Source organism: Gadus chalcogrammus, chromosome 13 (assembly GCF_026213295.1).
Source record: "Gadus chalcogrammus isolate NIFS_2021 chromosome 13, NIFS_Gcha_1.0, whole genome shotgun sequence".
NCBI lineage: Eukaryota > Metazoa > Chordata > Actinopteri > Gadiformes > Gadidae > Gadus > Gadus chalcogrammus.
The window spans coordinates 8811991-8827870 of record NC_079424.1 but is presented as its reverse complement, the minus strand read 5'-3'; the positions used below and the strand labels follow the sequence as shown (position 1 = coordinate 8827870).

Genomic DNA, 15880 nt, shown 5'->3' with positions numbered 1-15880 from the left:
CCACTACGGCGCCACTCACGAGGGCTTTGTTTTCTGTAGGCTGCGGCTCAAGACTCAAGCAAACTCCCCACTCCCTCTGCCATCGAGGCCCGCCAGCGGACGTTCTTCATTCGACCGTCATAGCCAACTCTCCTCAGCTCCAAGTGCATTGATGTCGACGGTCTCTGAAGCGACGTACCTTCTCCTGCAGGTCCTTCTCGGGGACCTCGACGACGTCGCTCTGCGCTCCGTAGCGGTTCCTCTGATAGGCCATCTGCTCGGCCACCAGCTGCTTCAGGATGAACAGCAGCAGCTCGTTGTTGTCGCGTTTGAAAGCCAGGTAGCGCGCAAACGTCTGCAAACACACACACACCGACACAATGAAACAAATGCAACACTGCAGTAAAGACTGGAGGCTGTTGTCCCAGAAGCTCACCTTTCTCATATTCCCTCTTCACGCTAGTCTAGCACTCTGGAAGAGCCTCCTCTCTATCCTCAGGGTTACTTTAGCCAACTCTCCATCCTCCTCATCAAGCTCATCATCATCCATATCGTGACTAACTCCTCTTCATCAAAACCAGCTTCGTACTCCTCCTCACCTCCATCGTGGTCCTCGACCTCATCAGTACCATGATCACCACGTGGTCCTCATCTCATCAGTACCATCATCACCACGTGGTCCTCGACCTCATCAGTACCATGACCACCACGTGGTCCTCATCTCATCAGTACCATGACCACCACTTGGTCCTCATCTCATCAGTACCATGACCACAACGTGGTCCTCACCTCATCAGTACCATGATCACAACGTGGTCCTCATCTCATCAGTACCATGATCACCACGTGGTCCTCACCTCCTCAGTACCATGATCACAACGTGGTCCTGACCTCATCAGTACCATGATCACAACGTGGTCCTCACCTTGCGCATGCTCCTCATGACGCTGAACTTCTGCGTGTCGATGAAGCTCTCCAGCATCACTCTGATGGCCATGTTCACGTCGTCCTCCAGGACGTAGTCCCTCAGGTGGATGCGGGCGTGGGCCTCGGCCAGGCGGATCATGGACTCGATGTGACGCACCGTGATGGGGATGCTGCCCGTTGCCTGGGGTTAACGGAAACAACTTTAGAAACACATCTCCGAGCGGTTGTGCATTCGTGTAGGCTAGAGTGGCAGAACACAATGTCTCCCAGAGTTCAGAGCGAGAGCGAGAGCGAGAGCGAGAGCGAGAGCGAGAGCGAGAGCGAGAGAGAGAGAGCGCGAGCGAGCGAGAGAGAGAGAGAGAATAAGCTGATCAGGGGCCACACATCTACAGGGCTTTGGATGAATCCCTAAAGTAGACGGACAGACGATACATGCACAGTATTTGGAAGAAGGTGAATCTTGTTCCAAATAATTCAACCAACTCTCTCCTCAACTTGACCATCTCTAACCTCATCCCCGTTACCTCAACATAACCATCTCTTTAACTTAGACATCATTTGAAACACCATCTCCCACAGTTCGCTCACCATGGACTCCTTGCGGAGTTCGCTGTAGATACGGGCCACCTTGTCCTGGTCCATCTGATTCAGCTTGGGGTGGATCTAGAAAACAACAATTAACAAACCGTTAGAAAACGACCCAATGGACACGTGCTGATGCATGTGCGCGGGTGTGTGTGTGCGTGAGCGCGTACCTTCTCCTTGGCGTATATGATGAACTTCCTGAGCAGCTCCTGGGGGATGAGGGGGACGTCTGAGGAGTTGGGGAGGATCACTTCCTCCAGGCCCGCCATGCCGCCCTCCTTGTTGCTGGGGTGATGCTTGATGTGGGAGCCCACCACGAAGCGAGCCAGCATCTCATCCTACAGAGACATGTGGACAATAGAATATATAGACTTTCTTGTTTCATCAATTTTATTTAATTTAAACCGGAAACCCCATTAGATCTATTTATCAAAAAAGACCTTTAAAAAAAATAGACCTATAGAAGTTGTTCAAGACGAGCAGTTTACACATCTGGGTTACTTAAAGCCAAAAGCAAAAATACAGATAAACAAGAACAGACATATCGTACAGGTAAGCAGAAAGTAAATCAATTTTCAGATGAGATCAGAGCATAATCCAAGGGCTTTTTTGCAAGTCATTCCATATGTATGGTGCATATCAAAAATATAAGTCCCATCTCTTTGCTCAGGAAGATCACTCAACGGTAAATATAATCCAGAATCAGATAAAAAATAAAATCAAAAGAATGTGCTGTTTAACAGCACTTATACAACGCAGTGCACCGGGTAAACAGCACTAATACAACACAGGGCACTGTGGTCAACAGCACTAATACAACAGCCTAACTTGCAAGTCAATCTGGATAAATGACCCCATGTAAATGTTACAGTGCGGGGTTGTTTTTACCTGAACAGGGTCCACAGTGTCTCGGACAACACACAGCACGTCAAAGCGAGACACGATGGGCTCTGTCAAGTCCACGTTCTCAGAGAAGGTCAGCGAGGGGTCATACCGCCCACCTGGGAACACAGATAATAAGCACCTCCGTTACACCACAGGGCCAATCCTTTCAGTTACACCACAGAGCCAATTCTCTCCTTTACACAACACAGCACCTCCATATTACACAGCACAGCCAATCATCATCTCCATTACACAACAGAGCCAATCAGCTGCTCCGTTACACCACAAAACCAATCAGCATGCTCTGTTAAAAAACACAGCCATTTCATCAGCTCTGTTACACCACACAGGCAATCAGCACCACTGTTTAAGTCCAGTTCCAAGCTGTGCGGGAGGGGGGGGGGGGGGGGGGGGGGGGGGGGGAGTATTTATGAGAGTGAGTAAGTACCTATGGGGTTAGAAGCCGCGATAACAGTGCAGCGGGCCTGTAGTGAGGTGACGATGCCGGCCTTAGAGATGGAGATGCTCTGCTGCTCCATCGCTTCGTGGATACTGGTCCTGTCTGCGTCATTCATCTGGGGGAAGAAAGAAAGAAAGAAAGAAAGAAAGAAAGAGAGATAGAGAGAGAGCGAGAGAGAGAGCGAGAGGGGGGGGAGAGAGAGAGAGAGAGCGAGAGCGAGAGCGAGAGCGAGAGCGAGAGCGAGAGCGAGAGAGAGAGACAGAGACAGAGACAGAGACAGAGAGAGAGACAGAGAGAGAGAGAATTGTGTGTTATGATGTGGATCGGATAAAATTCCCTCAACAGATGAACTTTTTTTTTTTTATATATTTGGGATCAGGAGAAGTTCTACCACCCCTTTGGAGGTCAGAGCACAGTGCACTGCCTCCAGACTTGTTTTAACACCAAGGAAACTATTTAATCAAAGCTTTCAACACAGGTTTCACTAAAGATTGAAACAAAAGTAACATTTATGTCACGCGTTGTACCGCACCTCCTGTTCTCTCACATCCTTTGAGCAGCGTTACAGTTAACAGTCCCCAGATCGGGACGAAAAATCACATACCGAGAACAACGAGACAAGCAGGATAAACAGCGTTTTCCCCCCGAACAATGTGAGCATGTGCAAGAGTAGCAGGCGTGGCCTCACCTTGTCGAACTCATCGATGAGACACACGCCGCGGTCTGCCAGCACCAGGGCCCCGGCCTCAAGGGTCCACTCCCGGCTGACCGGGTGGCGCTGGACGTAAGCCGTCAACCCCACCGCAGACGCACCCTGGCCCGTGGTGAACACCGCCCGGCTGGCAACTTTCTCCACATACCTACGTCGATAAACACAACTTAACATTCTGCAGCCCCACGCACCATAACATACTGCTGCCACACCCCCACACTGCACCCAAACACACTCCTTAACATAGTGCACCCTCACTTAACATACTGCACCCACACACACCATAATATACTGCACCAACACACACACACTCACTCCTTAACATAGTGAACCCTCACTTAACATACTGCACCCACACACCATAATATACTGCACCAACACACACACCCTCACTCCTTAACATAGTGAACCCTCACTTAACATACTGCACCCACACACCATAATATACTGCACCAACACACTCACACACACACCCTCACTCCTTAACATAGTGAACCCTCACTTTTTAACATACTGCACCCACACACCATAATATACTGCACCAACACACACACCCTCACTCCTCTGGGGAAGACAAAGCCCCCTTTTTCAAGCAGACACTAAACACAGGACTGTTGGTTTGGCTCCAGCTCCTTATTGTCATGATTCTCAATGGAACTAACGTTGTACCTACTTAAGGAACTGGGATTTAGCCGTTCCTGGGTCTCCACAAAGCAGAATGTTGATGTCTCCGCGGACCTTGTGTTTACCACCTGGGGGAGGGGGAGAGAGGGATAGGGGGGGAGAGAGGTTGGTTTTAAAGGAGGAAGCTGATAAGAACGTCCTTCCCACAGTCAGTATCAGGAGAAGTGGAATGAGAGATGGAGGCGGTCAGTTAATAGTACAGCAGGAGAGATCGAGAGGGTCTGAAAGAGGAAGAAGAGGCAGGGGTTGAGCTTGACAAGGAAGAGTAGTAGTGAGGGAGGAAGAGGAGATGGGTACCTGGGTTCTTTGGCTCTCCTCCAAACAGAGCGAGGCCCAGGGCTCTCTTGATGTCTTCGTGGCCATAGATGGATGGTCCGATGCTGGCGAACACCTGTAGGAGAGGAACATCAACGTGAAACAACGCATTGGAACCCTCGTTTTGGAATGGCTATCAGTATTTTGTAGCTGCATGGAGTGAGTCATTGTGCTTTCATCTTTGGGCCAATAAAAGATGAGATGGTTCGACCAGACACATTATTTTTTCCAATTTTAAGAATTCAAGTATAGTTGGTTAATTTGTTTTATATGATCAGCAGTAAACCGGGTAGTTCCCTATATTGTTATAACGGCAAATTAACAAAAACTCCAATGTGTTTCCGGGTGTGCATGTACAGTGTGAATAAAGCCCTGTGTGTTTCAAGGTGTGCGTGTACAGTGTGAATAAAGCCCTGTGTGTTTCCAGGTGTGCGTGTACAGTGTGAATAAAGCCCTGTGTGTTTCCAGGTGTGCGTGTACAGTGTGAATAAAGCCCTGTGTGATTCCAGGTGTGCGTGTACAGTGAGAATAAAGCCCTGTGTGTTTCCAGGTGTGCACTTGTCGTCAGGCTCACCCGCTCGCCGATGCGCTCGTCCTTGGACAGCGCCATGATGGCCTTCACGTCCTCGTCTGTGAGCGCTCCCACGGCAACGCGCTGGTCGCGGCAGGAGATGTGATTGGCCAGGATGACGGTAGCGAACACGGGGAAGCCATTGGCCATGTTGAGGGAGCCGTCGTAGTTGTTGTGGTAGATCCCTGTCAGCTCCTGACCACGTGGTTAAATTAAAGGTACACACAAAGGTCACGTTTAATTGACGTGCAATCAAATAATAATATGATCGATTCGCTATTTAACACAAAAGATACGTTTGAAAAATGTAGCGCAAAAATACAGTCCAAAATTAAAGAATCATTTAAAATCAAGTTTATTATCAATGATAGTCATTAAACAGTTTAGAACACGGATAACGTTAAAGATTTTTCCAATAAGAACTTAAAAAATGGGTAAAAAAATGTCAACATGAATGTGTGACTCACAATTTCATCCCCAGGCCTACAGTGGTCCACCAGGTCAGCCAATAGGATGGCGTCTTTGGAACGTGGGAGGCGGCCTGCCGCCACCTTGCCAGGACTCTCCTGGATAGTGATTCGCTGGTAGTTCTGGTATACTGTCTGGAAGAGAAATGTGATTGATTGAGTTATTAAATACATCGAAACAGTAAATTACGGAAAACATTTTGACCCCAGACAGGCATTAAAACATATAGGTTGAACAAAGCGTTTATTGACAATTTTAAAAAGGTTAAATATACCAAGCTTGAAAGGAAAATAAATAGCAAATAGGGATGTTAACAATGAACCGCTTTTTTGCATAAAAGTGAAGTGTCAAAATACTAGATGAGGTAAAGCATGCAGTGTAAACTTAGAGAGCCAGTACCTCCTCCATGTTGATGTCAAAGGGCCCCATGGACTGACACTCTGGGCAGGAGCCGGGCTTCACCTCCTGGTTCTGGGACTGGAAGAAGGGTCCCAGGACGAAGTTACACTTGTTACAGTTGTACTTGACCATGGCTAGCTGCGGCAGCACCCCAGTACAGCTGGTCACCACCCCGCTAGTCCGGATCAGCTGGTTCAGATGCAGCTGCCTGCAGGAAAACAGACTTGGGCTTTTAGTTTGAAATCAAACTTGTGAAGGAAGAGGGCAGGGGCTTTTATTTTGAATTTTGGCAAACTGTAGAGCCAATTTTTTATTTTGAAGCTGACAGACGTGAGAGGGAGAAGGGGGATACTAGCAAGAAAATCAAATGAAAGAGCTGAAGTGTTGATTTCTTATTCAGAATCGAGTAGGGAGAGGCAGGCAGGATATTTTTTACCAATAACCAACCAGCACGGAGAGATAATAATACTTTATATAATGAATTATTCTCACAAGTGCTCACAAACAGATCAAGTTCAAAGTGTGTGTCTCACCTGAGTGAGCGCAGCTCCTCTACCAGTGGCAGGTTACAGATGCGGACATGGATCTGGTGGGCGATGCGGTCGTATTTGGGGAACATGGCCAACACCACCTCCTTAGCCGCCTCATCAAAGATCTGACATCACACACAGAATATATGACTCCAAAGACAACAATTTAACTAATAAACCAGTGTTTACAACTGTGTTACACAACTACACACATTCAGACTAATATACAAGTAATTTTCCACACAGTTTATCCTTTAGAACTAAGATAGTATGCAACTTAATAACCAGACATATGTAACTTTGTTTTGATAATTGATAGTGATATTTTTAGTGAATTGGTTAATTAAGTGATAACCCAGTAATGACTTGCGGCTGCTTGATGGCCTGGAGACAGACTCACCTTGAGCATCTCTGTGGGGGCCTCGGGAAGGAAGTAGGCAAGCACATGTTCTCTGGCTGCCAGGTGTTCATAGTTCACCACCAGGCTCTCCTTGTTCTCTGGAGCACACACAAGTTATGGATATTTAATAGTTTGCTACTGCTGTCCGAGTTTTTGTTTGCCAATTACTAGCTGACCCCTGATCCCCGACCACATTATTGGTTGTTACAAACAGGAAGCAAAATAAATTAAACGCTGCCCCATCAGACTTCAGATTTTGATCTAGAGAATAGTTTGTGATGCTACTCTGACCCCTACCTGCTGCTTAATGACATGGATCTGATTGGGTAGATAAGAGCATCCGACGAATGGCTAAATAGTAAAACAGTTCAATAGAAAGGGCAGTTTCTAGGACTGTATACACTACAGTGACTGCCCAGCAGCCAAATTCTGAACTCTACAAACGTTTTTATGTTTAAAGACGGTAGATCAACCACGGCACAGAGGAGCTCCTACCTTTGCACATGTCGCTGATCTTCTCCTTGAAGACATTGTGTCCGTTCTCGTCCACGTGGGTCCGCAGGAAGTTCCTGAAGCGGTGGTAGATCTCCAGCCGGGGGGCTGACATGGACACCCACTCCCGCACCGTGTGGCCCTGGAGCAAGGCAGCAGCAGAGGGTTGTCAGACACAAACCCAGCAGGCTGGGAAACTGTTGTGGTTTGGCTATCGCTCCACTAGAGAGGAATTGACCCCGAGGTCAAGGATCAGCCAACCAGGTTATTATACTCAGGAGTACTTTAATCCATTTTGCCAAACAACACACTTCGTAAGTCAATGCAATGAAAAAGTGGTATGGCCACTGATACCGGAGACTTCCATTTTTTAAGTGATCCAAACTACATTACCCAGAGTGCACCAGGTTAACTTAACAGAACAGACCTTCATGTCCTCCAGGTTCTCTATGCTCTCGATCATCTCCTCGTCTTCTCCGTCGCCGGCCCCGCTGTCCGCTGCCCTCTCAGCCAATCGCCTCCTCCGAGCTCCGGGACGCTCGTCATCCTCATCTTCGACATCTGGAGGTGAGAATAGAAAAATAAATAAAACAAATGAATAAATAAACCCCTTGCTCCACTCGCACCGGATGGTAGGTTCAGGCCTCTCCGCTCTACTCCTCCCTCACTGTGGAGGAGGGCCTCATCCTCCATCCTCCGCTCTGCTCCTCACCATAAAGCAGTCCCCTGCGGAGCCGTCCACTGAGGCCCTGCTCCCGGTCCCTCCTGCTCATGGCCTCCTCGGCAGCAGCCCGGGCTCCGGGGGAGAGCTCCGACAGCTCGTCCTCGTCCAGGTCCAGACCCTCCGCCTCATAGCGGTCCAGTTCGGGGATGGCTCGGTAATCCCTGGGGGACGGGGGTGGGAAGACACGCTTTACCAATGGGACTCGTTTTAGTAGTATCATCGAAACACCTTCAAAACAATTATTGGGAAAAGCGTAACAAACCTGTAGTCAAATCTCCTGCGCTATCTATTCCTCCCTCACCCCTACCTTCCATTTTCTGATCAACTCCGGTCTCCATCCTCCTCCCCCGTCTCCCTTCACCCCGCCCCCCTCCCACAAATCCATCCATCCTTTTAATCGATCGCCTCCCTCTTACCTTACTTCTCTATCCCTGCCCTCCACCAACTCTCTCTCTCTCTCGGCTCAACGTTTATAAATAACCCCACACGCACAGTGTATCCCGCACCATCTCACTCCTGCCTCACCTCTCCATCCCATCACCGATCAGATCATCTCCGTCTCCCTCCTCCTCCCCAGGCAGGGCCTCCCCCAGCAGCCCCTCAGACTCGTCCTCAAAGGGGGGCAGGTCCCTCCCAGGGCTGGATGTCATGTCTCCCCTCCTGGGGGCCCGTGTGGGGCTGGTGGCCATCTGGAACGACTCTGAGGAATCCTGACCCGTCCAACAAACAAAATATTATAGAGACACATCAATACAGATGAGGGTTTTATAGGCTTTAGGAGCACAACCAAATACTTATAGAACATGTAGCTATATAGAAAAAAACTTCTGGACTATATGATAAAGAGAGAGAATGTGTGAATTCTCTCCCTTTTAACCCATCCTATACGATGAGCAAGGTGAAGTGGGCTGCCTGCCTCACAGGGTAGCACCCAAAACCTGCATGTCCTTGTGGTGCGGGAGGAAAACAGAGCACCCACGTGAACATGCTGATTACATACAAACTCCACACATAGGATCGGCCACAAAGCACTTGTCCCTCTCTGGTTCTGAATCCTGCGAGCAATACTGGCTCCATAAATAAAAAATACAGTCGTAGAACTTATCAACCTGTGTGTGCGTGTGTGTTCAGTTGAAAGGTAAACACACACACAGTTAATCGAATAAATGAAGTAAACGATCGTATCGTATCGATACGCATCGTATCGATTATGGGTAACGTTTAGGTTAAAATATGAATAGATGGCACGAAGCACATGGCGAGGAGTGGAGACATAATGTTAACAAAAGTTGTGTTAAAAAAGTTGTAAGCCAAGTTGTGTTAAGTAACTAAGCGGTGAAGACATTGATTCATCTTTTATTGTATAAAGTATTAAGTCTTCAAATACAATAAGTTTGGTTGGTACAGTTCAGTTTTATTTTCTTTGTTATGATAAATACAGGCCAGTACGGCCCATATACATAAAACAGTCATGGACATTATAGCCAAAGGGTAAGTATATTAACTTTATAAATTCATACACTGTCAAAAAGGCTATATATTGGTTCGTTATGTTGTATTTTAAATGTTTTACTCACCGCCATTGTAAGTGTGTCTGGAGTAGTCAGTGACTTGCATCCGATGACGCCTCCCTGCCTGGACTGAGTTTTCGCGCGAAACAATCACGTGATTCACAAAGCCCGCGAAAGGTTATGAATATTCAATGAGGAAGTTCAGGAACAGCGTTCTCATTGGCCAGTGACCACAAAGTTGGGCGGTGCTTCACATGAGTTGATTTTATCAGTGAACATTTCCCGGGAAATCAGCACGCTCCTTCCTCTCACGTAAAGGGGGCGGTGTTTCAGAGTTAAAAGACATTTCCACTCATGTGCAACCCATGTCCCTCATGCGAGACATCATGCATTGATTTATGGTCATTTTATGGTACTACAACTTCGTCTGAGTCTGAATAAAGAATCGGCAACAAAAAATGCCATGATGCATTCTGATGTGCAAGTCATTTTCTGTTATCTAGCTCTATGCCTGACCGTTTTCCTGATTTATTCAAGAATTCCAAACCTGGAAAAAAAATTGATAATAAACAGACTACTAGGTTTAATAATAACCTGAAGTTTATTAACAACCCTTTTTATACACATCATTCATAACTTCTTTGATCATTTCATAACATTCATCATCACCCCTTTAAAAAAGCACTGTTAACCAACATATCATTCGTAAAACCTAACATTAAAATATGTACAGTATCAAAACAACGCATAGGAAAGTCCAGGCAAAACAAATAAAGAACCCAAAGCATCCAATGTAGAAAATAAATTAATAAATTAGGATTTCCTCTTGATTTCACTGGGGACTTAATGTCCATTGGTGCGAATCCAGGACCAAAGAAAATAAAGTTTTAATCGGGCATCTGCTGCCGTCGCCAACACTGTGCAGAGAAATCCTTTGAAAGTCGAAGAGATAGATAGAAACAGAAACGGTTATAATTAGATTTCCCTTAGCTATTCCAAGTTTCACAGAACTTACTGTTCTAATGAAACCAGTATATCTTCTTCTCTGGATTGATCAGTCCAAGCATAATAGTCCACAAATCAAATTAACCACTAAACAACAACCATGCTGAGTGGTGTTGGAGTATGGTAGTAAAAGGATTTTAACGCACGGATGTTTAATGTTAGCTTAATAGCTGGAACTCCTCATAACATCCTGTTGGGGTTAAACTGAATTTGAGAAATTGAAGAGCAAACATTCAAGGCCTGCGACTGACAATAAATTAAAGCAAAACTTTGATCGCTGTTGTGCTCATGTAATTGTAAAACATTGAGCGGAAGCATGCATAGTGTTACACCAAGTCCATCTAGTTCTCAGCAATGACATGCAGAGTTAGCGAGTCTTTTAATTGGAATGAACTGCTGATACGAGACATTCTGTTTCTCTTTGAGGTTAACCACACTAGGAAACCCCTCAAGTGAGTCGGATATTTTTAAAATAAGAGGCTATGGGTAAAGAGGGCTGTCTTGGAGGAGGACTCTCTGGAGGACTCTTCAAAATAAGATGCAAAGAAAGAAAACGGGGTGATCTAAAATGTCTGAAAACAGGCAGTGTGCGTGTGACAATGCACTGCCCAGGTTGTTTCCATGACAACAACCTCTGCCACATAAAGGTCAGAGTTCAGGTGTGTGTGTATGTATTTAGTTGTGCATGCGTGTGTCTTATTTGAGCACCAGCGTGGCCTCAGAGCCGTCCTTCTTCTTCAGGTACAGCCCGTTGGTCAGGTGGTGCTCCCTCCGCAGGAAGGCGTAGAAATAGTCTGAGACCAGCAGGATCTGGAGAGACAGGTTGAATGGTCAGACAGGCAGGGAGAGGGACAGACAGTGAACGAGTCAGAGAGGGAGACATAAAGGGAGGGAGTCAGATGGGCAGACAGATTAACAGATGGTGAGACCGACAAGGAGAAAGACAGGGAGAGGGGGAGACAGACAGGGAGGGAGAGAGGGAGATAAGACAAAAGGGAGGGAAGGAGACAGGCAGACAGACAGACAGACACAGACAAGGAGACCGACAAGGAGGGAGGGAGACAGACAGACGGGTACCTGAGCCACACTAAATAGCAGTGTGATAGCGTAGTAGAAGTTGGAGTTGGCGCTGCCGGCATAGATCCAGAGGTGCCAGAGTACTGGGAACAGAGCTGAACACGCCAACAACACGCAGCTCACCAGGAAGATGTTCCTTAAGACTGCCATCAGGTCACAGCAGAAATACACAACATCAAGAGTAGAACACATCAGATTATAATATGTTGGAGTACAATATATTGAGGGGGAGTGGAGTATTCTGGGTCACTTCAGATTAGACTACAACCTGAAATCGAACAAAAGTAGATTGAGGCAGAAATTAAACTATGGTCTACTAGTGCTCACATGCATGCATGAGTGAGTGTGGGTACTTACACCTGTATAAGTGGTTCCAGACTGGCAGGAAGGCCATGTAGAGGGAGAGGTCTCCCACCGTGGGGTAAGACTTGAAAATGGCGATCAAAGCAATCTGCATGAAGATCAGAAACACTGGGTGTTCCCTGCAAAACACACACACACAAATATATTCAGTGATCTGGTGGTCTCGGAATCAACAGAATGGGAAAAGAGAACGTGGAAGCCGTGAATAAAAGAGTATGTGCGTGTGCGTGCGCATTTGTGTGGACCTACTTGAGCTTGATGGAGAGCGGGAGGGTGTAGAAAAACACGTTGATCTGGAAGACGCAGAGGAAGAAGAGGCGGAAGTGGTCGAACATCTCGGCGAAGAAATACCAAAAGAGACCGATGTTCGGGGTCAAGTCCGGCACAGACAGACTGGAGAGTGAGAGAGAGACAGACATAGGGGTGGAATGCCGTACAGACCGACTCGAAAGAGAGAGAGTGAGAGAATGACTGCTGCCCAGACAGAGCTCCACACGTCCACCGGGGTTGCTGGTATTCCTTGGTCTGAGGGCCTTGGAAAAGGCGCTCAGACGTCACGAAAAGAAAGCCACCTTTGTTTGCAGCAGATTGGAACACTCAGTGTTTAGGAGAGAATGGCCAAACATAGCATTATACACCACTCATCTCTAAATTGGGGACTTATTTCAATGACAGTGGCATAGATTACTATGTTGACATATAAGACAAATTACCACGTTTTAATCAAAAGAAAAGTGGTTTTGGGTTGGTCCTCACATGAAGCCGTAGACGGCAGGCAGGAAATCCCAGGAGCCCAACAGGAAGAAGGAAAGGCATATCAGGACGAGAAGGCTTCCCAGGAACATGAATAGGTACTGCAGCGTGTAGAACCAGAAGCTAGACCGCCTCACGTTCACCGGGATATACAGACGCTGTGGGGAGGGGGGACACACACACACACACACACCAGAATGACGACTGCAATCAGATATCCGTATGAGGTATGTGTGTGTGCTTGCGTGTGTGTGCGTTTGCGTGTTTACCTGCAGCAGGTAGAGCAGTGCAGGGACACATAGGGTAAGAGGGTAGATGGACTGGTAGGTGGCTAGCGCCAGGAAGATAGCACTCAACAAGGCACTTCCTGTAACACAATTAATCACAACCATCGGGAGGAACATTACAGCCAATCAGGATTATCCTGTTTTAACTGAAACAATAACTGCTCCCTTTTGTTAATTAAACAACAAATCCAGTTTAGTGTAGAGCCCGGCAGAGGCCACAGTAAACAGGCCGTAAATCAAACACCCACCTCTCATGGTGGACAGGATGAATAGGGCAATGACAGCATTGTTGAGGCCACAGGTGCACTTGGCTACACAGGACACGATGGTGAACGGATTCAGTAGGTAACTAGAGAGGGAGAGGAGGGGGGGGGGGGGTCAAAACCACCAACATCATCATAAAGTACTGTATGATGGATAGATCGACCAGCCAGTTAGTAAAGTAAACTGGATATGATTGGAGGCTGATCTTAGCCATCATAGACCTGGGTGGACACGCCTACTTGCGTTGCATGAGAAGGTTTTGGAATTTTAAACGGCTTGTAATAGCTAATCAGCATCACACCTGGTGGTAAAATGGTTTAATGCATAGAACTAGTTACTTTAAAGGGATGTTGCAGAACTTTTGGTCCAGATGAAAGGCGCTATAAAAAGTTGATGTATTATTATAACTAATTAAGAGTAACTAGTACTTACAACATGGCTACTTTGAGAGGAATGTAGTACATTTCCGTGGGACTTCTGATGAGTTCGAGACAGTCCATGGGGATGCGATCAGCCTCCAGAGCGAATTTCTGCTTCCTGAACTGAGAGACAAGGTGGAGCGAACAAAACTTGACTCCAGCTCCCTTGAGTCAGCTGCAGCTCAGAAACGAACCCTTAACATCACCTATTATAAGAGTGTCTTTAGGCAGAAGATGAAAAGTTCCCTACCACTTGTTTGTTGTAGTCCTTCACCGCCAGGTAGAGAGCCACAGCAGTAAGACAATCTGCTAGCTAGATACAGGGTCAGGGAGTCAGAGAGTGAGAGAGAGAGAGAGAGAGAGAGAGAAAGAGTCAGATATGTTTTGAGAAATCCTGTCTCTACAATGTTACTAAGTTGAGGATTAAGTTAAACACCACATTCCCCATCACTGCTGTGCCAGTAAAGACTTGGCAGAGGTTCATCCTTCTCACCATGAATGTGATCTCTGCGTAGTCCATCAGGAAGTGGAAGAGGTAGATGACCATAGGAGTCTGGCAGAGAGACAGAGACAAAACATTATTATTAGATTCACCATGAACATACAGATTTACTGTGTGTGTGCGAGTGTGTGCTTGTGAGTCTGACCTCATGGAAGACATCTCCAGAGTATGGGGAAATGTCGAGGTCCAGCAGAGCCAAACCTTCAACCACTAAAACAATAACAACACATTAGCCTTTTCATGAACAGTCCATATGGATTATATACAATGCTGTAGCTTTCTGCTGAATCATAAAGACAATAAGCACATTGTGTTGGTTTTGTACATCACCATAGACCTTACAAGTCAATATATTCATTGGTTTATTGTGAGAAACGTCCATCTACAAGGCTTAAGTGTATGCATTAGTGGAGATGATGGTTAGCGGTTCGGTCCACTCCATCACAGCATCATCAAGTATTTACAAGCGTCACGGAATTCCATCCGCAATTCACCTCAAATAAGCTTTCACGGTTCAGTTTCGCAAAAATTATTGAACTTAATTACCCATTAGAAAAATAAGATCTACTTTAGGAGATCCGATTTATACGAGTGCTTAGTCAGGAGCTTCATCAACAGAGAAAATTCACATTTGACATTACACAAGGAATACAAGCTTGTGTGTGCAATATTTATGCATATTTTTAAAGTAAAACGTTATTGACAGTCATTCAGGAGGACACAAACCGTCGCAATTAATTTGATCAAATTAATTTGATCAATAGCGAGAGCAGATTTACGCAGGAAAACCTGCCTGGCAAGTCCATTATTCAAGCCAACAATAGCGGATGGTAAACCAAGCGAGCTATTGACAGCCTGTTCGACTCGGGTTGAGTACATTTTCTGAATTCAAATCAACTTACCTCTTTTCCAGGCATTTAAAGGAGAAACAACCTCTACTCTCTCTGAAATTAAATTCGCTAAACTTGTTCTAAAAAGCGCTGCACGAATTGTAACAGCTACAATCAAAAGCAGAGCCAAGGGAGCTGCCATCTTGATAGGAAACTACTCGCCCCGCGAAGGGTTTGATGGGAAATCGAGTTCACCGTTAACAGACTACGGAAATATGCATTCTTATTTATCTGTTAATTACTTGATATATGTTAAACCCTATAGCTAAACACTCATTCAATAAAAAAAATGTCAACTAAGTGTCGAATCCTGTCAGCTATGTCAAAACAACTAAAAGCAACACACAACCACATCGTGTAAACTAATAATTAAATAAATAACCAAAAAACATATGAACATTTACATTGAATTGCATATGTGTTATTTGAACTATAGCACAAATGGAATGCGTTCTCTGTATGATGTGAATGACAAAGCGGAACATCAATAGAAAGTCGAGTTTCCCACCGGAAAATTAAACGGTCTGGGTCAAAACATATGACGATGGCAGTATGTTTTCAAAATAAAGACAACTACAACGAATTTATTAGAAAACCATCTACTTTGTCTTCCCTATATAAGTCTTTTTTTTTTTAAAGAAACAATTAAAATGTATTCAGTATAATTGCCAATCTATT

General features: G+C 45.9%; 2 protein-coding genes across 2 annotated transcripts in view; both read right to left on the bottom strand.

The window, feature by feature from the left end:
- Window positions 1-9800, bottom strand: part of mcm2 (minichromosome maintenance complex component 2) — a 10425-nt gene extending 625 nt beyond the window's left edge. Inside the window, exons 1-19 of the mRNA XM_056606668.1 lie at window positions 9709-9800; window positions 8657-8841; window positions 8120-8292; window positions 7835-7968; window positions 7411-7549; window positions 6916-7013; window positions 6519-6640; window positions 5986-6193; window positions 5586-5720; window positions 5122-5313; window positions 4530-4623; window positions 4222-4300; window positions 3525-3696; window positions 2825-2951; window positions 2380-2492; window positions 1662-1829; window positions 1495-1569; window positions 905-1087; window positions 179-334 (exon numbers count right to left, since the gene is read on the bottom strand). Of these exons, the coding sequence (XP_056462643.1) occupies window positions 179-334; window positions 905-1087; window positions 1495-1569; window positions 1662-1829; window positions 2380-2492; window positions 2825-2951; window positions 3525-3696; window positions 4222-4300; window positions 4530-4623; window positions 5122-5313; window positions 5586-5720; window positions 5986-6193; window positions 6519-6640; window positions 6916-7013; window positions 7411-7549; window positions 7835-7968; window positions 8120-8292; window positions 8657-8841; window positions 9709-9714 (2559 nt within the window). The 5' untranslated portion in view covers window positions 9715-9800. The remainder of the gene's footprint in view (window positions 1-178; window positions 335-904; window positions 1088-1494; window positions 1570-1661; window positions 1830-2379; window positions 2493-2824; window positions 2952-3524; window positions 3697-4221; window positions 4301-4529; window positions 4624-5121; window positions 5314-5585; window positions 5721-5985; window positions 6194-6518; window positions 6641-6915; window positions 7014-7410; window positions 7550-7834; window positions 7969-8119; window positions 8293-8656; window positions 8842-9708) is intronic.
- Window positions 9801-10132: 332 nt separating this feature from the next.
- pigu (phosphatidylinositol glycan anchor biosynthesis, class U) lies at window positions 10133-15373 on the bottom strand. The gene is made up of 12 exons (XM_056606337.1): window positions 15215-15373; window positions 14458-14522; window positions 14304-14363; window positions 14061-14123; window positions 13824-13933; window positions 13376-13476; window positions 13110-13207; window positions 12844-12998; window positions 12337-12480; window positions 12082-12206; window positions 11725-11867; window positions 10133-11457 (listed from the first exon to the last, which is right to left on the bottom strand). The coding sequence occupies exons 1-12, from the start codon at window positions 15342-15344 to the stop codon at window positions 11344-11346; spliced, it is 1308 nt and encodes a 435-aa protein (XP_056462312.1). The 5' UTR covers window positions 15345-15373; the 3' UTR covers window positions 10133-11343.
- Between the last annotated feature and the right edge of the window lie 507 nt (window positions 15374-15880).

Excerpts from the sequence above, each read along its gene's own strand:
- pigu (XM_056606337.1), bottom strand. The coding sequence starts at position 15,344 with ATGGCAGCTCCCTTGGCTCTGCTTTTGATTGTAGCTGTTACAATTCGT. Across the intron at positions 14,364-14,457 it reads CTGGAGATGTCTTCCATGAG|ACTCCTATGGTCATCTACCT; the intron begins GTCAGACTCACA and ends TCTCTCTGCCAG. Across the intron at positions 12,999-13,109 it reads CACTGCTCTACCTGCTGCAG|CGTCTGTATATCCCGGTGAA; the intron begins GTAAACACGCAA and ends CCCTCCCCACAG.